The sequence below is a fragment of the Eptatretus burgeri genome, chromosome 11 (assembly GCF_056783735.1).
Source record: "Eptatretus burgeri isolate ZD-2024b chromosome 11, Ebu_testis_v1, whole genome shotgun sequence".
NCBI classification, from domain to species: domain Eukaryota; kingdom Metazoa; phylum Chordata; class Myxini; order Myxiniformes; family Myxinidae; genus Eptatretus; species Eptatretus burgeri.
The window spans coordinates 71,144,031-71,167,831 of record NC_140971.1 but is presented as its reverse complement, the minus strand read 5'-3'; the positions used below and the strand labels follow the sequence as shown (position 1 = coordinate 71,167,831).

At 41.3% G+C, this 23,801-nt stretch overlaps 1 protein-coding gene across 2 annotated transcripts; it reads right to left on the bottom strand.

Annotated features, from left to right (window-relative positions):
* Positions 1–470: 470 nt before the first annotated feature.
* On the bottom strand, positions 471–23,787 carry LOC147017338 (frizzled-3-like). 2 transcript variants are annotated; one of them, XM_085846906.1, is made up of 8 exons: positions 23,679–23,787; positions 21,535–22,189; positions 14,809–15,005; positions 13,769–14,243; positions 9,393–9,959; positions 8,533–8,678; positions 7,647–7,862; positions 471–5,582 (listed from the first exon to the last, which is right to left on the bottom strand). In XM_085846906.1, exons 2-8 carry the CDS (start codon positions 21,721–21,723, stop codon positions 4,625–4,627), a joined length of 2,748 nt encoding a protein of 915 aa, XP_085703032.1. In that variant the 5' UTR covers positions 21,724–22,189; positions 23,679–23,787; the 3' UTR covers positions 471–4,624. The 2 variants fall into 2 exon arrangements, with proteins under 2 accessions (XP_085703032.1, XP_085703031.1); XM_085846905.1 differs by lacking the exon at positions 23,679–23,787 and adding an exon at positions 22,657–22,936.
* Positions 23,788–23,801: the final 14 nt, after the last annotated feature.

Genomic DNA, 23,801 nt, shown 5'->3' with positions numbered 1-23,801 from the left:
AGGGTAAATGGTGCATGAAAAGGATCGTCAAAAATCATTTCTGGTGAGTTATTATTATTATTTTTCCCTTCCTTCATTCAAGTTGCTAAAAACATGGACCGAACCACAAACTATGCCGTCTTGTCAAGGATAACTCCTGTATACAAAAAAATAATTAAATAAGGCCGTTAATTATCTTCAAAAGGGGTGTTTTAATTAACCCAAACACCCAATTTTCACTCATGCACTTCCTTGGAGTTTTCTTGGTATGCATGCAAAGTTTCAGGCTGCTAGGTTTCATGGTTTTGGAGTTATGGAGGAGATGCACACATTTATTAGTATAGATGGGAGGAAGGTGGGGGGGGAGGGTGTACTGTTATGTCCATTGTTGCTGGTATTTCAAAAACAAAATTGGGTATAAAAATTACAAACTGTTCAAAAGAGGCATCTTGCTAATAATTTATAAACCAAAGACAAGACAGTGCACTGACTGCATGGTGGAAAAGACAGATTTATTATCACGTGGTGCCACTACAGACAAGTATTGCAGATATTGCATTGTAAGCTAAAACAGCAAATACCCATACACGGTACATGAACATGTAATGCACAGCACACCAGAAAGGGCAAATGACAAACCAAGGGATCTACCGTCAGACACCTGAAATTACTGAACTTAAAAAAAAAAAAAAATCTCATTTGGCTTTACCACAAATAATGTTTTAAAATTGTATGAATTGTCACCTGTTGTCTTTGCTAAATGAATTTCGAGCGACAAAAAAAAAAAAAATGTGGTCAACAAATAGATGGCACGCATCTACTTTTGATGTAAGCAAAACAGCGAAAATTTGTTCTTCCCAATCCCTCTCCTTGTTTGCTCCATACGTAGCTTTACTTTTCTCTCGTGTCCCCTTAGATATAATGTATTCTCGCTCTCCCCCCCCCACCATTTTTTTTTCTCTTTTCTATCACCCCTCCTTGAACATACACAATATATAAATGGCCCCTTATTCCCTCCCCTCCCAGAAAATACTATAATGCAATGAAACAAAAACATTCATCTTTCCATCATTTTCTACCCCAATAGTTGACTTTTCTATTTTACTTTTGGATTAACTGAACTTCCAAATCCCCCAAACGTGTATGGAACATCTTAATGGTCCAGCTCACTCAAACCTCTCTTGGTGAGAAAGTGTGCATGAAAAATCGAAGAGCAATCTATCTGAAAGCCTACAAGACTACGTGTCAGTGTGTGTGGAATGTGATGGCGGAACAAGGATAGACACCTTTTTGGCTTGCATTTTGAAGCATCACCAGTTTACTGAAGTATTAAAATGTTGGGGCTGGCAGGAAAGCTTACAGGTTTGTGCACTCACCTTTGTTTAGTCCGAGTTATATTCTCGACCCAACTATAAACTGCCACCCTGGTGTTTCGCATGCAGGGTGATACATCAATGTATGTTGCGTCCATCGGATGGACCTTAAGCCGGACGACCAGTCTGCCAGCACTGGTCATTGGTGGAAGTTAAAGACCCTACGGTTTCTCGTGAAAAGTGGGTGAGTTATCGCTGGCATTATGAACAAATTGCAAATTCCGGCTGTCTTCATTGGAACATCAAGCCTGGTTAGCATTTTTGTAAAATAGTTGGCCTCAAAACTTTCCCTGGCTTATCCCACAAGAAGGGATACTAGTTATCTTATTATTATGATGAGAGAGAGATAGAGATTGCTTATTATATGCATGTGGTGGGGCAAAACCAGTGTAACGCACACACGCACACACGCACACACGCACACACGCACACACACACTTCCCTGCTAGAGCAGGGGTTAGTCTTGTGGGCCTCATGGCAAAACCAGTGTAATTAAATGAATATTGAGAAGGTCAAGCAGGAAGGATGAGAGGAGAAATTAATGAAGGAGAATATGGAGAATGTGGTTAAAGAAGTGAAAAAGTTTGGAGTAGATAAATGTAAGTGACATATGGAGCATTCTTGGGGTGGGGGTGGTTGCCAAATTCCACCATGTTTGTGTAGCCCTCATCACTTCAACCACACACACACACACACACACCCTGATTGACTGATTGATCTGTGAAAGACATCAGTCCTCCAGTACCATGAATTTAAAGCAGCAATTTCAACAGAGAAATGGAAGTGGTAGTTTGTTCTATATCACTACAAAGACAACCAATCACCATTATTCATCTTCCAAAAATCATCACCATCTTATAAACTCCTACAATACCATTACAATCTACAAATCGACTCTATATTGAAATGATACTTGGTACAGTTACGTCTATTTATCCGCCTCTCATGTGGGGATATGATACACGTTTAGAATAATGAAGGCAAAGCTAACAAGAAGTCAGATCTATTTTGAGATGGAAGAAGTTGACAGGATAGAAGCTACAGACTTGGGGAAGGGAAAAAAAACCAACAACATAAATGAGACTGGGATCTTTAATCAAAGGGTCAATCATATATCATATATGGAAGAGCCTATGAGGAATATGGGACAGTGTGTGAATCTAAAAGCAGATTAGATAATTATCTGCAGGCAGAAAAGTGTGTGTGTGTGTGTGTGTGTGTGTTGTTTTTTGTTTTTTTCCCCTCCATTTCCTTCTGTTTCTCCAGCCTCCTTTTCCAACTGTGACAAGTCTCATTACACTTCGAAATGAGTTCCTTAGTCACTAACCCATTCTTCCTTACATTTTCCAGTATTCGCACCATTTTAACCTTGATACCCCAGAGTTAATTCCCTTCCCTAGTGGACTTTCAATAAAGAAAAGATATGCAGAATCTTACCCACAAGACTATCGGGGAGAATTGGCAAGGTAATACCGAACCCTTACAAAGGCTTTCCAAGTTCAAAGATTGGAGATCCATGCCTAGCTCCACCAAACACCCAACAATGTCAGCCGCAAATGCTTTGAAGACAAACGGCTTTTCCAAAAAGTACGATAAATTTTACCAAGCCTCTTCCAACAAAATCATGAATGGCAACGCAGGGGGCCCTTGAGGTGAAGCTCAGCCATCAAAATCCCAACCCTTTTTGTATCCCACTGATTTGGTGCAACACTTCAAAGGAAACGCTTAAATTCCATATTTGGGTGTCATGATGGATTAAAGGTCCCAACGATCCTCTTATACATGGCTTATCCACCATGCATCAACTCGAAGATCATCATTTCATTGTGATTATCGACAACCCCACTGTTTGTCGGAAAAACGTGGCGTGTTTTTATTTATTTATTTTCCATGTGGGCATGTAACCTTCTGTGCATATTTGATTGGTTGTTTTGGAGCATATTTATGAATTCCAACCTGCCATGGGCAATGTCAATCAGTGTATTGTTCATGTACAGGATCGTACTCATGATTCATCGCATCCAAAAATAAGTATGAAATCCCTCGGGGGGGCCCCCCCCCCCCGAACAATCAGACCAATTAGTCCCAAACGTGCATCAAGTCCATCGAGACTACAGAACACTAAAGGTTTAAATACATCAGCAACACGTATGTAGTAAAGCCTGATCGTGCGTTTGTGCTTCACAGAAGAGGTACCCTGTTAGCAAAGGACTCATGTGTGGGGTTTTTTGCCATCCAGGGTCCATTATAAGCAACATTCACCTGGTTCAATTTGACCACACTCTGAGTCGTTGTGCCAGAGGCGAAATAGCGTAGCTTTAATATTAATACGATGACATCCCCAAACAGTAATACTTCTGGAGTATATTAGCATAATCAGTCATAGTTAAAAATGTCCAGCACAATCTGTGTGGCCTCTGAAGGTATATCACCTATTCATCCTCTAAAGCCAAACCCACAATCTCTATAACTGATCACTCATCTTCACCACCTACTGGATGTGCTTTGTTGTACAGAGGTAGCACATTGCAATATCCGTTCAAATTTCAACCATAAACATTGTGCTTTGTATTTGTTTATCAGATATCTGCCACCCTAAATGTTTTAAAAAATTGACGTGTGCATCCCATTGTAAATTTCAAACCTTAAAGCCCAGAGTGTGAAAGGCCCTTTTTCAGGCTCATCATATGATCCAGATAAGCGCTTTTGTTCACGCCTTCAGTTTATCCATGTCTATTTAAAGTCGTTACACTTTTGAAAATCCTGATCAGGCATCCGGCCCCATGGTGTGAAAATACACACTTTAATCAAGTTTCTTTTTCATTTCTTATGTTTTTTTTAGCCTGGGAGCTAATCAACTGCTTCTGTACCAAACAGCAAGTTTACGCAAGCAATGAACACTGGAATTGTCATGAGAAATAATCAATGATATGCATGTAATGTTCACTATTCACTTTCCCAAATATTTGTACTCTCCAACCCAACTTTGTTTTCAGAGCAACACTTAAGCTTCCTCCTCCACACCACCATAATACATGAAGCGCCGGTGTGATGTCATTGTGTGGCACACCACTGACATCATGCTGTGCGTGGTTAGGGTGCTAAAGAAAGGTCAGATACTTTCTGGTAGGAAAGAAAAAAATGGCTGAAGATTGCTTGCTTCCCCTCCCCTTTTTTAAGTTAGTGCTGATCAGTATGGAGGGTGAGGTGTAAGCAATGAATGATGACAAAGCATTCCATGGCGCTGATGTAAAATAATGCAACGGCTAAACCTACCGTTCCTCATCCAGCACTCTGTTCCAGCTATTACCATGACTAAGTGAACCATTTCCTTCTAACATGTCTCTCATACTTCCCTGCCTTGATCTGACGTCCAGCTGTGCCATGCTGCCCTGTCTTGATCCAGTGTCCAGCCGAGCTAAGCTTCCCTGCCTTGAGCCAGTGTCAAGTCGCTTCGTGCTTCCCTGCCGAGACCTGACATCGAGACGGCCAGTACTCCCATACCGAGACATAGGGACAAGCCGTGTTACGCTGCTGTGCCTTGATATGCAGTCTAACTGTTCAGTGCTACTCTGTTGTAAGACTCTCTCTCTGAGTGCTGAATTATCCTGCTGCGAGCTAGTCTCAAGTTTCTGGATGACAACTTTGCTGCAAATTGCTCTGTCCAATTGCTCTGCATTTCCTTGTTGAGGTGCACTGACCAGCCGCAGTCTACTGCCATCCCTAGATGCAGAGTTGAGGTGTTCTGCACTTCTTTGTCTCAACTGCGCATTCAAACGTGTGATGCTGCCCTGCCTGGATCCTGTATGTAGCCGCACCATACTGCCATGCTGCGATCCAAAGTTCAGGCGTTCTGTGCTTCCATGCTGACATCCAGAGTGAAGCCCACTCAAGCTGCCAAGCTTAGATGAGTGTTCCAGTTGCTCCATGCTACCTCTCTGTGAATTATTTGCCAGGCAATGTGTGGCACAAGAGTTGAGACGTGCTGTGCTTCCCTGTCGAGAATGTACTCCGACTTCACCACGTGCCCGAGTGGTTGGTCTCTCAGCTGGAGATGCCTGGTTGCATGGGTCGGCATACACTGCCATCAAACTCCCAGATAAAGAATTGGGGACAGGACGCTCTTGTGCTTGGTTGGCAGCAGGCGACCAACCTGTGTGGCCTGAGGCACGGGGCAGGCTACAGTAGACAAGACAGTCATCCAGCAAGTAGGAACCACCTGGAGTGCGTCTGCAAGTAAAGCATATTGTACTCTATTTAGATTACAATGGCATTATTAGATTCCATACAGTGCCTTCAGACAGTATTCACCCTTGACTTTTCACATTTTGATGTGTTGCAGCCTGAATTGTAAATGATTTGTCATTGATCTACACATAATACCCTGTAATGTCAGTGGAATATACATATTGTTACGAATTCGTGCCCAAGCCGTAACAATATATACATATATATATATATATATATATATATATATATATATATATATATATATATAATATATATATATATATATATGAAGTTTTTGACAAATTAATTAAAAATGAGAAGCTGAAATGTCTTGAGTCAATAAGTATTCAACCCCTTTGCTATGACACTCCAAATTGAGCTCAGGTGCATCCAATTTCTTTTGATTATCCTTCAGATGTCTTGACAACTTGATTAGCGTCCACCTGTGGCCAATTCAATTGATGGGACATGATTTAGAAAGAAACACACCTTTCTATACAAGATCCCACAGTTGGCAGTTCATGTCAGAGCAGAAACCCCACCATGAAGTCTAAGAAACTGTCTGTAGAACTCCGAGATTGAATTGTGAGGAGGCATTGATCTGGGGAAGGGTGTAAAACAATTTCTGGAGTGTTGAATGCTGCCAAGAGTTCAGTGAGCTCCATCCTTAGGAAATGGAAGGAATATGGAACTTCAGACTTTTCCTCAAGCTGGCCATCAAACCAAACTAAACTGGGAAAGAAGGACCTTGGTCAGGGAGGTGACCAAGAAAGACCCCAATGACCACTCTGACAGAACTACAGAGTTCCTTGGCTGAGATGGGAGAACCTGCTGGAAGGACAGTCTCTGCGGCACTTCACAAATCTAGGCTTTTTTGGAGAGTGACCAGACTGAAGCCACTCCTGAAAAAAGGCACATGACAGCATGCCTGGAGTTTACAAAAAGGCACGTGAAAGACTGAGCATGAGGAAAAAGATTTTGTGGTCTGAGATGGAAATTGAATTATTTGGCCTGAATGCAAAGTGCTATGTCTGGCAGAAACCAAGCACAGCTCATCACCCATATAACACCATCCCTACCATGAAGCAGTGTTGGGGGCATCATGCTGCTTCTTGCATATGGCAGCTTGGCTGCCACGTAGCTATCATTTTGTTGGGGTGTGACTATACCATTGATGCTGTACCACTCTAGCAGTACACTGGTACTCATTTCGCCAACGTCAGAAGGATGACAGGCTGAGTTAACCCTACCTGGTGTTAATTCTGTGGCCAACGGGGCTCAAATTCAGGACCCTAAGATCCCAAGCCAGCCACTCAAACCACAAAGCCAACACCAGGCTTAGCATCATGCTATGAGGATGCTTTTCAGTGGCAGGGCTTGGGAGACTTTTTATGGATAGAGGGAACAATTAATGGAGCCAAATACAGGCAAATCCTTGAGGAGAACCTGCTTCATAGTGAAAAAGGCCCAAGACTGCAGCAAAGATTTACATTCCAACAGGACAATGACCCCAAGAATACAGCCAAAGCAACACTGGAATGGCTTCAGAGCAAGAACATGAAAGTCCTTGAGTGGCCTAGCCAAGCCCAGACTTGCATCCCATTGAGAATCTGTGAAAAGATTTGAAGATTGCTGTTCACCGACACTCCCCATCCAACTTGACACAACTTGCGCAAATCTGCAAGGAAGAATGGGAGAAAATCCCCAAAACCAGATGTACAAAGCTGATAGACATTGCCAAGAAGACTCGAAGCTGAAATAGCTGCCAAAGGCACTTCTACAGAGTATTGATTCAGGGGGCTGAATGCTTATGTAAGTTAAATATTTCTGTATTTCTTTTTCAATAAATTTGGAAAAATTTCTAAATTTTTTCACTTTGTCATTAATGGGGTATTTTGCGTGGATCAGTGAAAATATTTTTTATTTAATCTGTTTTTAATTCAGGCTGTAACACAACAAAATGTGACAAAAGCCAAGGGGTGTGAATACTTTCTGAAGGCACTGCAAATTAAACTGAATACTGCATTACATTACATCATTAATTGAACATGCCTCCTGACTTACCTGCCATCGTGCTGGCGGTGTAAACTGCCACCATAGCTCCCGGTGCGGCTGCGCACCTCAAGAGCTGCGCTTGAGCCTTGGGTGGAAGTACCACGAGATGCACGTGTTGCTGTGCCACGCGATGGTGTTGGTGTAGCTCGGGCAGGGATCCGGCCTCCCACTGAAGCAGAAAGACGACCTGTGTCATCCAGTGCAGCCTGCGAGCCAAATGCCAAGCTGAAATGTGGGCGACAGGATAAAGAGGGGAATAAAAGAAAGTGAAAGATAGTAGATTTGAGGCTATATGGAGTTTCATGTCCTTTTATGAGGTTCATCAAGTTGAAGGTGTTCCACATGAAATGCTACACTGTCGGATCCCAATTTCAGTGACTTCAAACCAATCTCGTTCTTACAAATGACGCCTTTTTTATGGCCATTCCCTTTTTAACGAACGTTCTCTTTTCAACATGAAATGCAGAATTTAAACAGACAACGAGTTAAGTGCAGAATTATTTTTTGATGATGAACAAAAAAAATTACCAAAGTATATTGTGCCATTGAGGAAAGATCAAATTAAAAAAAATTATGCTCAATTCTTTCAGCTCCATTATGGTCGAACAAGAACTGGAGGTCAAAGGTGTGTACAAGGTGGACTGGAATGTACCTGTTTGTAATAAGAAGACTCTGATACTTTTGAAATTGAGTTGCAAAGGGCTGAATGTTTTGTGGATTTATGGTTTGCTCAGTCTACCCATGTCTTTGGAATTTACTTAAAAGTACAGTGTCCAATGTTCTTGCCCTGCTCTGCATGTGATATATGTACAAGTCATGAACATGAGATGACAAAAAAAAATTGCCCTAAAACGCTGCCAAAGGATTTTTCAGTCTTTGGCAATGTAGGACTTACTTCCGCTTGCCGCGGTGAAGAAAACTTGCCCACTCAGAACACGTCTTGCGGCTTCCCACCCAGAATACAGAAGGAATTCCCACCAGCAGTGTCATCAGGTACTTGAGCAGCACGATCGTAATATCTGGCTGTCCAGCCCATTCTACCTGCACAATGGTGACAAAGTCAATTCACCAAGTCGTCAGTGTGGTGAGGAACTGCCTTTGTGGTTGTGCAGTGTCTTTCGCAACATGGCCACAATGGTGCCAGGTTTAGGCCATGGGAATGCATCATTTTGCATAAATAATTTGAGGACAATCCATTAACTTTTGAATAAGTAGAGTTCAGGATGACAACTCAGATTAAATGATCATGACTGTACCACTGTAAGACAAGATAATGGTTTTCCTGTTTACCTACAACCTTTGAATGTTCTCCCACATAATTTTAATAATGGGAATTTAACTTTAATTTCAAAACTTGAATGATACACAAAGCAACAGAAGAGTAAAACCTGTTAAATATCTTTACCACCTCTGGTACACATGTGCCTGATTTTTCTTTCTTCAATACACATTGCTGATCATTGCCTGAAAATAATGGGCTGTCTTTTTATTACACTGTATATGCAAATGTGCCCCAACCTTTGATCCTGCTTTCCCCTCGTGCATGAGTAATAAATGGGCTGCCCCTAATTAATCATGTGAATTATTGGATGAAAAATAAGAGGCTTATTTTTCTTTGTTTTGTCCAGATTTCTATAATTATGGGGTTTCTGCATATTTCTTTATGTCCAGAATTCCAATTAATGATAAGCAGACAAAGGAAGAGAAAGGCAAATGAAGATTGAGAGTGAGTATAAAGTGTAATAAGCAGCTTACAGCTGGAGGGCATGGTATGTGGAAGTGTCGGCAATGTGTGAGAAGCCAGCCACGCTCCCAGGCTTCACGAAATGCCTGCTCATACAGGTAACAGCCCAGCAGTGCGCCAAGAGGTAGCAAGTACAAGGCGCTGAAGACTCCGACACGGATCATGAACTTGACAAGCTTCTCCTGGTTCCGGGCATCATGTTGAATAACCAGGCGTACACGGTTCACCGATACGAAGCCTGCAGCCAAAAGTCCAAGGCCTGTGGCAACGCAGGCACCCAGTGGTGCGAGCAGGTACCAACGCAGGGCCGAAGCATCTTGGATACCCACGAAGCAAACTCCACTAAGTGGATCACCCTCTGGAGCACCGAGTGCCAGCAACAGGGCCGTCTGTGCACCGGGCAGTCCCCATGCGGCACCATGGAAAAGTGGGGCACGTGCCCCAATGGCTTCAGAACCCCATTTGAGCCCAGCAGCAAGGAACCACGTAATGGTGAGAACAACCCACCATGCTGCACCAGCCAGTGTGAAAAAGTACAGCAGTGCAAAGAGAAGGGTGCAAGGTCGCCTGTGGGAACCCTGAGGTGTGTGGAGATTGAAGGGAATATGGAGATTGACAATAATCAATTTCATCTCACACCCATATTTTCACTTTGTCACTGTGTTCTCTCGAGTATAGTATAGTATCGATTTATTCATAAGTGCGGGGCCTTTAATAGATTTCTGCAAAGAAAATAACTTTTTTTTAAAAATGAATGAATAGTAGTTAAAATCAATAATCAAGTTCCTCATTTTTCATTGACCTGAAAATTGTGAAGTGAGCTAAAAGATTTTACAAACTCAAAACTCATGAGTGCTAATACAACACTGTGATGTCAACATGCTGTGCACATGTTAGAGTTCATCCCACACACACACATTCCCACCCCTCCCCCTCCACCAGATGCACCACCCACTCTCATTACAGTGTTAAAAGAGCAAAGCATACATAGCATTATTTCTCACGATGAAGAGTACAAATTGGCAATTGGTGAGGTGGAGTGGAGAGACGATAAGTTACAATCGGTTATGGGCAGTCTACATCCTACTATATTAACTTAAATAAGGCATGTGTGTGCACGTGCATATACATATAAAAGTCGTTGGAAAAAAAGGAAGAAAAAAAAAACAGGGCTGGTTCCATCTCAACCAAATTTTGCATACGTGTTGGGAGTCCCCAGGGTCAGGTCATGGGTACAAATGAGTGGGGGGGAAGGGTGGTGATGACCTGCTAATATGCTCCCAAAGGGAGCAGATGTTTCTAATCGTGTTAAAAATCTAATAACATTTACCCTGCATGGTCCTGCTTTTTTTCTCACCAACTGACCTCATACATTTTATAATTGGAAAAAATTAAAGTTTTTATTTTCAAGAACATGGATCAGTTTGCAGCTGGAAATTACCTTGAGACAAGGTGATAATATTTTACAACTCCAAATAGCAACAAAGCTCGTCTAGATCAACAAATAAGATTCAAGGGAGAAAAATGAAACTTATAAATACACCGATTTAAGATGACAACCTTCACGTGGTGCCCTTGTTAAGTGCTGGTGTACTCCTCATTGAAGACAAGTCCACCAACATACCGTAAAATTCGGACCATTGAGCGCATCGTTATACAAGCCGCATCCCCTAAATTTAAAAAAAAATCTGTAATTTAAACACACAAGCCGCACTGGTTTATAAGCCGCAAATGTTGCACAAAAAAAAACGAAGCGCAAAAACGTCCGAAAATTAGCCACAAAAAGTGATCGATCTTGCTTTGAGTCTAATCTGAACAGTAGAAACACCCCGACTATCCACTCTGTGTGTTCACCCAGTCTTCAAGTTCGTCTTCCAGTTCGGGCCATCGGCATTTCCTACCTCTGAAAGCCTTTGTTGACTTTTTGCAGCGAGAAAGTTTGCCCCTCTGTGAGTTTTGAATTCCTCGTGTGGACCTCTTGTTTCTTCATACCGTACTCTTACCAAATCAATATCTCTCTAAATATATTCCGAGGTCGCAAACTCATCACTGAAGAAAGCAGGGAAACACACAAACAGCCACGGCGATCAGGGAAGACACTTGGAGTTTGGATTGAACTTTTTCTAGCTCAACTGTGGTTTACCTCGCTCATTCTACGTTTTTAAAGTTTCGGTTAACAATGCAAGGTAATAAACGTAAATATAAATACCATATAGATAAATAACGACGTCAATCCAAGTAAGAAGAATAACCTCTCTACGATGAGTCAGGAAAATTGATTGACTTTCTGCAGGAAGAGGACTTTTACAGTGAGTTTTGAATTCACGAAGAGTCAAAAACAGTTTTGAAACCTAATGTGAATCTAAACATACACAAGTCTGAAGACGACGATGGTTCACGAGCGGTATTTGACGATGTAGATTGTTTCAGAAGTCAAGGATGAGACAATGTGATAATGTTTGACCAAGTTATAAAAATGATCAACATGATGTGGTACGAGTGACAGTTTATTAGCTGCAAAATGTCAAACCCGGTTTCGTTCAACAACTTTCAAAATTTGACCTTTGCATAACCTTTAAAGGTCACAAAGCAATGTTGTGGACATTAAAATAAGGAAACAGGATACGTGCTATAGCTTATTGGAGTTAGTTTGCAGAAGAAGGTCAAAAACCCGGTTCGATTCCCACAACTTTGAAAATTTGACCTTTGTGAACTTTAAAGGTCAAAGGTCAAGGATTATGACCTTTGGTGCAAAACTTCCTCTGGAACATTCCAAGAACAATATAACGTCATAATTATAGGCTATATGGCATTTTTCACTCCTCGGATTATCCATACTTTTATGAAATCAGCATCAAAACAAACTTGAAGGGGGCGCCACGGGCAAGGTGTTCGAGATAGAGCAAAATGGTTTCAAGACTTTAGGTGGGGAATGACCAAGATTATGCATCAAAAAATATTGTCATCCAAGCTGTCAAAGTTTGTGCGGTCGTATGATTTTTATGTCAAAATTCGAAATTTTCTAAGTTTGTGACCTTGTGACGAAAATGAAAAATCGAGCTCCGCGGGACTATGCAGGTGCCACTGGGCTAACCAAATACCGAAACCCCAGCCAGATTTGACAAACCCCTCGGAGAAGATAATTTTTTACGTCAAAATTCACAATTTTCTGAGTTCGTGACCTTGTGACCTTGACACGAAAATGAAAAATCGAGCTCCGTGGGGCTATGCAGGTGCCATTGGGCTAACCAAATACCGAAACCCCTGTCAGATTCGACAAACCCCCAAGGAGAAGATGCAAATTGAAATCGGCTACCCCCTAAAAACATTTTTTTGGGCGTGGCTCCGCCCATAATGGGCGCACCACGCGCATTCTCAGGAAAACACAACTAGATCATGATATAAACCTCCCACCAAAATTTTATCAGGATCGGATCAAAACCCACGGAGCTATGCTCGGGACAGACAGACAGACACACAACAAAAACGAATGTAGTGGTCACTTATTTTTTTTCGTGAACCAACTGGAGACTGACGACAACTTGATTTGGCCTGAACGAGTCATCGGGAAAATCCACAACATCGGAAAAATCCATAAACAAGCCGCATCGTTATTTTAGCCGCAAAGGTCGAAGTCGAGGGAAAAAGTTGCGGCTAATAGTCCGAATTTTACGGTACTCATGTCATAAACTGGTAACCAGACGTCGGGAAACCGGCCTCCCAGTAAAAATGGCAATGAAACTTAATTATAATACCCTTATGTCATAACACAACAAACAACCTCAAAGCTAATATGCCTCAACATTTTGTTTCTTCGGCCAAAATTCAACTTAACTTGCACTGATTAAAAATTTATCATCCAAACATGGATAGGAACGACAAATGTAAAGGAGTTGAAGGAAATGCCTCTGATACTTACGAAAGACTCTCCCCCCCCTCCTTTTAAGGAGCGAGACTCAGGGAAAAGCGAGGATGGTTTGATCAAATCCAGTTTCTCGTAAGACCAAAGTATGAGGATGGGTTTCCATCCTAAATATTGCTTTTAGAAACATAGCCTTGTGGGTACTTTATTCCACTCTCATAACTCCACTGTTTCAAGGATTGTCTTAACTTTTCTGTCTGCCCTCAAGCCACAACTTCTCCATACGCCTGCAACAATGCAATCTTCTTGGTCTGTTTTTCCTGTAGCCATCGTCCCTATCTGTCGGTGACCATCATCTGTCCTGTGACAATCATACCTATTGTGAGTATATTAATTACATCCTCTGTCATCAGCTCTTCCATGAGTCTCAAACCATACATGTAGAAAGAGTAACCATTACCTTCACAAAGAACTATTTCTCACAATAGCCTAAATGCTGATCCTGGCGCTCAGCTAAGTCCATACCTGTGTGATAGTGGCCAAAGTACCATGCTCGTGACCTGGCATATTGCAAGCAGCTGCATCAGGTCCAATAAGGGCCCCCACTAGGTAAGCAAGAGCCACGGCCAGATAGCAAAGTGAGTAGAAGACGATAGGACGCTCTGGGTAACGAAATCGGCGCACATCGATAAGAAAGGTGAGCACAGCAAATAGCGTGGCGCTCAGACATACGACTGCCATGGCACCGATAAAATAGCGAGAAAGTGTGAGCTCTGCACGAGAGAAGAACATGTGTGGACGGCAGGGTGGGGAGCAGTCGACTGCGCCCAGGAAGCGGTACCCTAAGCCCTGGACCATGCGTAGCTCACGTGGGCACCAAAAGCCTAGATCTCGAGGTGCTGATTGGCTCTCAACAGCCTGTCCATTTGAGGATTTCAACTCTGGCTTGTGGCCTGAGATCTGTTCTGATGTCTCGTATACTCCATCACAATCTGCAAAGCTAGAGAGAGAGAAAGAAGAAATTTAAATAAGATGCTGATAATAATCCATGTTTTTCTTTTTTACCATTTGAATTTAATTATTTCATTTCCTCGATTGAAGTGTTGCACCATAATCATAGGAGCATGAACTTTCAGCTATACTTAAACAAACTACTAGCTTTGGACCACATGAATTACAACTTTCATACCATCATCATAGCCTCAAAGGGGCACTGTGATCTAAGTTTTCAAAAATCTGTTTTGAAAGATATTGTTCGCTTATCTTGCTTTTCTTTTTAATCAAGCCCCATTCCTGTCATTCAGGTTAACTAACCCAACTCTAAATTAACACTCTTCCTCAATGTGATTCAAAAAGGCAGTTGTCCTAATCCAGACCTTGATATTTGCAATAAATTCAACTAATAAAATCTTAATAAAGCCATAGTCTCACCTTGATATTAAAATAACTCCATGGTTGTGGCCCTGAACATATTTTTAATGTGAATCCTAAATATTACCCTCATGCTTATATGTATATGACCAAATATAATTGTATAATGAGCTCCAGACCTAAATGACACTTACTCCTGGCAGTCCATATCCCCAGGCCAGGTGACACCGAATATTTCTGCAAGGTGGCTGCAGGCATGGCGAGCACGATAGCACACTGCGCGGCATGGTCGTGCCACTACAGCCACACCATGGCATGGTGGAGTGAATGTGGCGCATAGGAACAGACGCAGATCTGCATGGCAGTCCAGGTTCACCAGGGGATGGAAAGCCTGAATAAACAAACAATAAATGGAAAGAATGTTTTGGGATATTCAATCTTCAGATGCACTAAAAAAAGTGGAAAGAGCAAGACAACCACATTAAAATTTCTAACTCGACACTTCATATTGTGAAATACTCATTCTGGAGTCTGTGCGTGTTGCAGGGATGCACACATACCGTGTCATACATGTTACCAAGACTTTATCTCGTTATGTGACTGACTGGTTTCAAATAAACACCTGACCCTTTCTTACCCCCCCCCTCCACCTCCCCACACCCTCTCAAATAACAGACACCAGGCAAATGTGTCTATAATGAAGCCTGAATCAGTGATTTTGCTTCCAGGACCATACACAAAAGACCATTACTAATTCAAGAGAGCATATAAGCAAATCGGGTAATCATTCTGACTTTAGTCTCTGATGTGGCCCCTGTGCAGAATAATTTCCCCAATTATTTGCATCCCATAAACAATTGGGTGCAAACATTAAGACCGCAAATTTTAAGATAATGTCTGTAATATATTGGTGCGAGCCTGAACAATTAGATTAAAATCGTGTCACGAAGACACTTAGCTGGTCTCTTCATAAATTATGAATGACACAAATTTTGGATGCAAGTAGACATTACTATTTCATCAGAATCTGCTTTGAGTATATCTAGAAAGGAGGGCTTGCAGACAGAGAGCACAGAGTATGAAAAGATGCTGTAGATAGAGAGCAAGTCAAGTGCACAAGTCCTGCCAAAGGTGAGACAACTCCAATTTGAATGGAAGGATAACAAGGAGCGATTAAATAATTTCTTGTGGACAGAGAGTAGGACTGTGAGAGAAAGATGGGTTTGTGAGACTTTCAGAAATAATTTCTATTCCCAAATTAGCATTACCATCTTTAAAATTACAAGCTTTTTCCATCAGTTTCAGCTATCTTTCATTTATCATCGAGTTTTTTTTTTCTGGTGGGTTTATTGTCCTTGTTTAATTTCCCTTCAAGAAAATGCATATTTATACAAATTATTTGCCCATGTTTCTCTCACTCTCACTCACATACCCTACGTTCCCTGATTCTCTCCACAATACACCAAAAGCAAACAAAAGCCTGTCAGTCCCTGCACTAAGCAGTTGCTTGGCAATAATTGCCCTCTGCCCCCTGCTCTTTATCTGACAATCTCACTCCATAACCCACCCTCCCTTCACACTATTTTTCACCACCGATTCCCTTATGCCACCTTCACCACAGACAATATCCTTAAAATTGGATCTGTTTTTAAAGCCTCCATTGAGACTGAAAAAAGATGGGAATGGAGGTGGAGAGGGACCGGATCCTTATGGGTCGGCAAATGGATCAGTTGTGGTCCTTACAACAACTGATAGTGTTGAAGCTTGTGACTGAAAATACATGAAGCTATAACTGAAATAGACCAATTTACATCAAAAAGTTATACAAATGAGATGCTCAAGTCGAAACCAGCCATGGGACTCCAACAAAAAGGTGCAATGAGTTTATACAACTAAAGTTTTTATGGTGACTTATGTATAAATAAAAAGTTGGTATATCTGGGGTGACTGAGAGTATCTTGTTTGTGTGAGGCTTTGCACATAATATGGTTGTGGCTACTAGGTGGGTGTGGATATCACATCATTAAGGGTGTGGATTAAATCTACAGTTAATAAAGAAAAATCACAAGGTTTTCTTCTTTAGCACAGCCTCTTGAATTCCTACTTACAGTCAAGAGGCACAATCACCAAACCAGGAAGGCACAAGCTTGAACCTCAACCATAATTCAAATCGTCTGAGCACCGACATCTTCAGCACTTGCAAATCCTGCAATACTAATCTTTGTAAAAGCTAGTGTCGGTCTGTGTCGACAAAATTAAGCAATATATTTTATCAATTGAAGCTGAGAAGAATATGTTAACTGCCATGGATAGTGAGATCTGGCTGTCATTTTGATTGTGAGCTCTTCTCATAACTCAGCTCTTTTGCTCTGACGTTTAACACCTAAATATTCAACATGTTGATGCTTAAATGCTCATGTTTAACACACACTCATTGACTATCAGTTGATGAAATCCATTGCTCAATTTGCATATATTCAATTTTGATTGTTATACAGCCAGAACATCAAACTCCAGCTCCCACATCATGGACAACAAAACAATCATGAAGACTTTTTAAAATGAAGAATGTACAGACTGCTCAACATCGTGAGAGCAGAAATGAAAACCAAACGGAATAAAAGAATGACTTGAAAAATAATTGTGAAAGAGGTGTGCTAACCATAGTAACCATAGTGAAAGAGGTGTGCTAACAAGACACCAATTGTACAAAGAAAAGCAGAAATGGCACCAAATCTCCCTTTCCTTTTTGCCATAATTTGGCCACATTCTCTCTCAAATAATCTTGTTCTTCGTGACGCATCAAACAAAGACTTGACATGCAGCCCATCTCCCAGATGGTTCCTCTGGGAGATGGATGGTGGTGAGACAATTTATGCAATGGATGGTGGTGAGACGATCACAACCTTTCATATTTTACATGAGCTCCACAATAGTTCATCACAAGTTTATGGGGCAGGTGCAAAGAAAGTTTAAAAAAAGTCAAATAAAATGAATGAATGGAGTATGGAATGAATGATTTCATAAGAGATGATTTATACCAGCATGAGAGACTTGGACAATAGGCCTATACTGGTTTGCTCTCCTGCCATTTAAATCAAAAGATTGCAAACCATCAAAACACATCAATTGTCATTCATTACCTTTGTACACCTTCATTATTGTTTTCAACATAATGATGGCTCAAAAAAAAAATAATCCATCCCTTCGTAAATGTACCATTCAACGGTCACTAGATGAGTGTCATAGTACCACTATGACAGCTGAAGGCACAGCAAGAGATCAGCAAGGCAAAGAAGAAAAAGCAAATTCCTCCATGAGCCTGAGCTCATGGTAAATAAATAAACACCTTACCCTTCGGTAGAAATTTGTCCAAAGTACTGACTCAAAGGCCTAATCCTTGTTTTTTTGATATCAAAAAGGAAAAGCAATGAAATACAAAAGCTCTCTTATTAATTTCACCACTGAAGAATGACGCATCATAATCATAAGGTTTGTCTGCACATCACTTCGCGGGTTGAGAGACATAATGTTGTAACTGCATTTCTGGCGAAACCGAATAAAATGGCTCTCATGTCTTTCAACACCATATTTATCTTTCATTAGCGATTTGCAGGAAATGGGAAATTTTCAGTTAAAACATCTCTCAACCTGCGAAATATGGTGTTGAAAGACATGAGAGCCATTTTATTCAACCCTGCCAAAAATGCAGTTACAAAATTATGTCTCTCAACCCGCGACTTGGCTGTTTGTAATCATGAACTGTTCCTTCAAGAATCAAACAGACAAGGACACTTAAAAGTGAATAAAATATTAATATGCTTTGACACAACAAAACTTATTACTTGATAAACAAGGCTCTGTACTGCTTCATAGACAGCAAGTTTGGACAAAGTATGCCCTCCTTGTCTAAGTAGCTTAGCACTAGATGACGGAATGAAACTAGAAAGAGCAATCAGATTGCAGACCCTCATCAGAACTTGTTTTGTGTCGTTTTTGTGTATTGGTATGTTACATAATTAATAATTAATAATTAATATGTTACATAATTAATGGTGAGATGCGAATCCGTACACTTCTGAACTTCCTAGGTGAAAATGGACTGCATTTTCGAACTCAGTGGGGTCGATTTACTCTAAGAAATGTTAAGACGGACCACAAATTAATTATAGATTAGAAAATATCGAAATGAGTAGGATTAGTTACTCAACTCCAGTAATGATAAATTTTGTTTTAGGTCATATTTTCAAAATGGTAGTGAATTCAATGTCGGTGCAGTCATTTCTTAGAGTAAACCGACCCCATAGAGTTCGAAAATGCACTCCATTTCCACCTCGGACATCCAGAAGTACCTGTAATCGTACCTGACCATGCCCTAATTTAACCAACTCATGAAACTAAAAGTAGTCATATGGAGCGACCTCTAAATCACCTCCGATCAACTTAAATCTTTTTATGCGCGTTATTGAATCACAGTGGAATAATTTAAGGCTTGTGGAGACGTCTGAATTTTTATATTTTTTTGCCGTTTATGGACCACCCTAAAGTTCGCCCTTTGATTGGTTTAATTTAAGGCTTAGGCGAGGAACCCATTATTGTCTGGTTGAGCATGCCAGCGAGTTTCCATATCGCATTCATTATTTTTCTCATTTTGTCCCCATCCTCATTATTTATTAAATCTGTTATTTTTAAAGTGTATTCGCTGTGGATTTTCAGCCATGGAATCACCCTCCAGCGTAACCAAATTCCCTTTAAAACCATACACACGTGCTGAAACTGCCGCAAGGCCAAATTAATCAATCACAACCACACAGCATCACGGAGTCGCCGCGTATGCGGAACGCCACCACTTGACGTCTTGGGAGTTCATCTACGGCAGTCATGTCATCCGTTAGGGAGACTTGAGTCAATAATTTGATTTGTATCTATATAAATAGTATGACTGTGTGTCCGTTTGTCTGTCGGGTTTCTCTCCCCCTCTCTCGCCACTTTGTGCATCATCAAACTTCGTAAGCATAATTAGCTGTCTTACATCTGAATTATACAATTATGCTGACACATCTGAATTTACTTAAATTTTTATTCCATTCGGTTTAGTTGAAAGTAGACTTTTCTCAGAACATTCACAATGCAGGATGAAGGCATAGCATTCTGGTAAGCGGAGCTTCAGGTTCAATCGTCACGGGATTGTTGTTGGTTTTGTCACGGGATTGTTGTTATCCTGCAGCCCTTTGTCCTATCAAATGCAATTTCATCCCGTCACCCATCCTTGGCAGGTACGGTATATCCACTAGTTTTGGAATAAATCTATAAATGGACAAAAATATATTGACGTAGTAGGTAATCCCAGCAAAATCTCCTCTTGGCCATTATGCGATTCCTTCCTTCTTTGCATTTCACTCTTTCATCATCTGCTGCATCTTAAATTCCATTAGAAAAACAGCACAGCATCCATCTGTAGAATAGTGTATAATTTAAGTCAATGGTACTAATTAATAAAGTTTGTTTGAAGGACTTGGGGGGAGGGGGGGAGGTTGGAGTGGGGGTGTATGGGGAAGGAGTGTATGTGAGTCACAACCCATTTCATTGCTGGTTGGCATCACTCCTGGCCAAGAGAAGAGCAGGAATTTAGAATTTGGTCAGGGTATTGCCACACAATGGCCTACTTTTTTCAAAGTTTTACAAGGTACCACAAATCGAGACGTTTACCACGTGGTATAGAAATGACCCAACAGTGACCAAGTCTTCTAAATAACATAATCTTGTAGGCTGTTGGAATCCTGGAAGTGGGAGATCTTGCTTCATCTATCTTGCTCTGTAAATATGTCCACGCAACTTCCACCTGCTCTCCACTTTCATCGGAAGACATTTTCAACCAGCTGATAAGATCCACACAGCCCTGGCCATGCTTCAGACAATGCATCTTTTCTGACATCAATAAACTGGTGGAAAGGTAGACCAAGTGTATTGACAAGAATATAAACAATAAAGTAGTGATATCATACAGATTAAAGTTGTCAGTACTTTGTTGATTTTGTTTGGAGTGAGATATAAAGGGTGAGAAAGGAAGGAAGGAAGGACTATAATCCATCAAATTGTAATTGCTATCAAGGTGGTAATAGAAAAAAAACATTCATCAACCTGTACTTGTCCTACTAACTTACTAATTACGACACACACTAATTGGTCCCAGAGTTTCACTTTTCTCTTAATTTATGTATCTCTGGAGATTATTTAGCTGTATCCTAACTTTTTTTTTTTACTTTTAAAAAATCTCATCTAGGATTCCTTAATGTATGATTCCTTCGTGAAGTTGGTGAGCTATCACCGGTTTTAAAAAGCTCCAGATTTCTGCCCTAACTCGCAAAGGGCGTTGTGGTATCAGTGGCACAACCGCACTCAGCCAATGATGCCACCCTGCAGCTTTGTGCTGCACACGAAAGGAGAATTGCAATGTCAAGTTTAAACCTTCCAACACTTTCTTCACTAATTAAATAATTCAAGTAATTTGCCACAATGCTATAGTACGAACTTTCAGTAAGTCAAAATTGATTGTTATGTTGGGTGACGAACACGGGTGGCCGATAGCAATGTCTGTCGACGCACCGCAAACTCGGTGTAACAACTCGACATTTTGTGCATTGTATAGATACCTCAAATGCATTTTGCAATCAGTCATAATCGTACACAATATTAGCTTTGTATTTACAATGGCCTGAAACCCCATTATAGAAAAACCCGTTGTGTAGTGCCTGAATTGTACGCAAAATGCAATCTATGATTATCTCAGTTTACTGTTCAGAAGGGCGAGATGATGCAGCGCTCAAATAAAACAAAGTGCTATCACGTTTCACCTTTGTTGGCTAAACATGTACAAGTGCATAGCCAAAGCCAAAAGATACCGGTAATGACAGCTTTACCTCCATGGCACGGGCGGCAGTCTCCTGGTCGTAGTGTCCCAGAACGTTTGGCATAAAGGTCATATTGTAGGACAGGTCTTGGCACATGCGTAGCCGCACCGGCTCACACGTGAACAAATTATGAGCAGCGAAAGCCATGCGGGCAATGGATACAAAGCAGGCGAGGAACAAGCACTGCAGTGCCATCATCGAGTAATCTAATGCACAAAACTAGTGTTTCAACTTGCAAGTGAAACTCCATCATCAAAGCTGTAGTGCGGTTGACATGCCGAACTCCTGAGGCTTGTTGGTGGATTTTTCATGACTTCTTGATCCATTAGGTTTACCAAGACGTGGTGTCTTAATGGTATTTTGATCTGCTCTTTCAATGCTAAAGAAATCGTTTTCTTACCGTCACACCATGTTATATCTGTACGCCTGTCCTCGCCTGAACCTTTCACAACGCTCTCCTGAACAAGTGGCCCCTTGGGGTTGCGATTGCAATTTTTTTTTTTTTTTTTTTTTGGAGAGAGCTCTTTTTACCCTCATTTGTTTCTCTTAGTTCATCACGTCCTGTTGTTTAAAAAAAAAGTCAGAAAGATCTTCATCTCTTTCTTCTCTTCATGTCCTCATACCTTTACTCGTATAACACCGGCGATCATTTCACCACGTTGTACTGTGAAAGAGGACAGAAAGGCATTCATTAGATCACAGACAGATGTGTCTCACATATGGGACATTCAGGCACATTGTACCATCTGCATCCAGTAAATGCTTCTACCCAGTGACATCGGTACGTCCACTCCATAGTTACCCTCACCTCAACTACCCCCAGCCTTGTACAGCGCATTTATATCGTCTCAATGTAATAAAATAAGGAAGCAAATAGTATCGGGAGAATCGAATAAACAGAGAAAAGCGCAGTGCAGGTCACGTGGGGTTTAAAAAAAACCTTAAATCAACAACCGGTAGTGGTCCGTCAGAGATGTGGGGGGAAAAAATAATTGGACAAACATGATAATACAAAAACAAAAGGGCAATAAAAGGATTAAAAAAAAAAATAAACAACAGGTGGATAAAAAGCCAGTATAAATAAACAAAGAAAGGAAACGGAAGGAGGAGAGAGAGATCTTTACATGATACCTAATCAATGAACATTGAACGTTTCTTCCTTTAACGGCTGTTCGGACAGTCCAGTGCGACGTGTCGAGGCTCTCCCATGAACGGTATATATAGACAAAGAGCGACAAAACTAAAATGAGGTTCGGACAGAAGGTGCCACAAAGGTAGACACAAAAAGAACGACAGACGGAGGACAGTCATGCGCGCGCGAGCTGTGTACTCCTTCACTGCCTTGCTTCTTCTTCTTCTTCTTCTTCTTCTTCTTCTTCTTCTTCTTCTTCTTTATTCCATACACCCCTTCTTCCCTCCGTCTCTAATATCCACCCCCACCCGATGTATTCCTTTTATTTATGTCTCCCTCTCGACACGCACACACACACACACACACACACACACACACACACACACACACACACACACACACACACACACACACACACACACACACACACACACACACTCCTTCTTCCTTGCTCTCTCGTGTTGTGCTCCTCCTCTCCCCCATCGTCCTCGATCCCAATCTTCCTTTCTGTGCAGACCCCATTAAATCTTTCCCGTTATTCCCACTTGTGGAGACTCGTGTTCTTTCTCCAATTCGTCTTTTTATTTTTTTTTTCCCTTCCCCACTCTTCGACCTCCTTCATTTCGTCACTTTTATCTCCATTCCTTGAAATTTTAATGAGTTCCGTCAACTGCATGAAGGATTTCTGATTGCGACCGAAATTAAATTGAGGAATGGTACGATATCTCTGCTCTGCTTGTCCGCAGAAGGTGTTTCAGGTACTCGTGGTGCAGTGTTCGGGCGCCATATTGGTTGGCAAGCTAAACAATCGAGGGAAGGTAAACAAGGCCAAATAATTAGCGTAATCACCTTCCATTGCATTAAGTCAGAATAACGAGATAAACGTGCGAGATCGCAGAGCTACTGATTGATGCTATCGTTGCCAGGGAAGTGACTACAACCAACATGGCGGCGCGCACGGCATTATGGGATAGCCCTGAAAACCCTCCATTGTCATCACTAGAAATCCCTCAGACTTTACCTCACTCACTCACTGCTCTTCTTCTTCTTCTTCTTCTTCTTCTTCTTCTTCTTCTTGCATTATGCCCCGTTCCTCCCACTTGGCCCGCCCGCCTTTTGCTTTTTCTTCGTCTGGAGTGTGGCG

Bases quoted from the DNA above. Each gene is read 5' to 3' on its own strand.
- LOC147017338 (XM_085846906.1), bottom strand. From the start codon at position 21,723: ATGATGGCACTGCAGTGCTTGTTCCTCGCCTGCTTTGTATCCATTGCC. The intron at 14,244-14,808 runs GTAAGTGTCATT...CTCTCTCTCTAG, and splicing joins GGGGATATGGACTGCCAGGA to CTTTGCAGATTGTGATGGAG. The intron at 7,863-8,532 runs GTAAGTCCTACA...CCCACATTTCAG, and splicing joins CTTCACCGCGGCAAGCGGAA to CTTGGCATTTGGCTCGCAGG.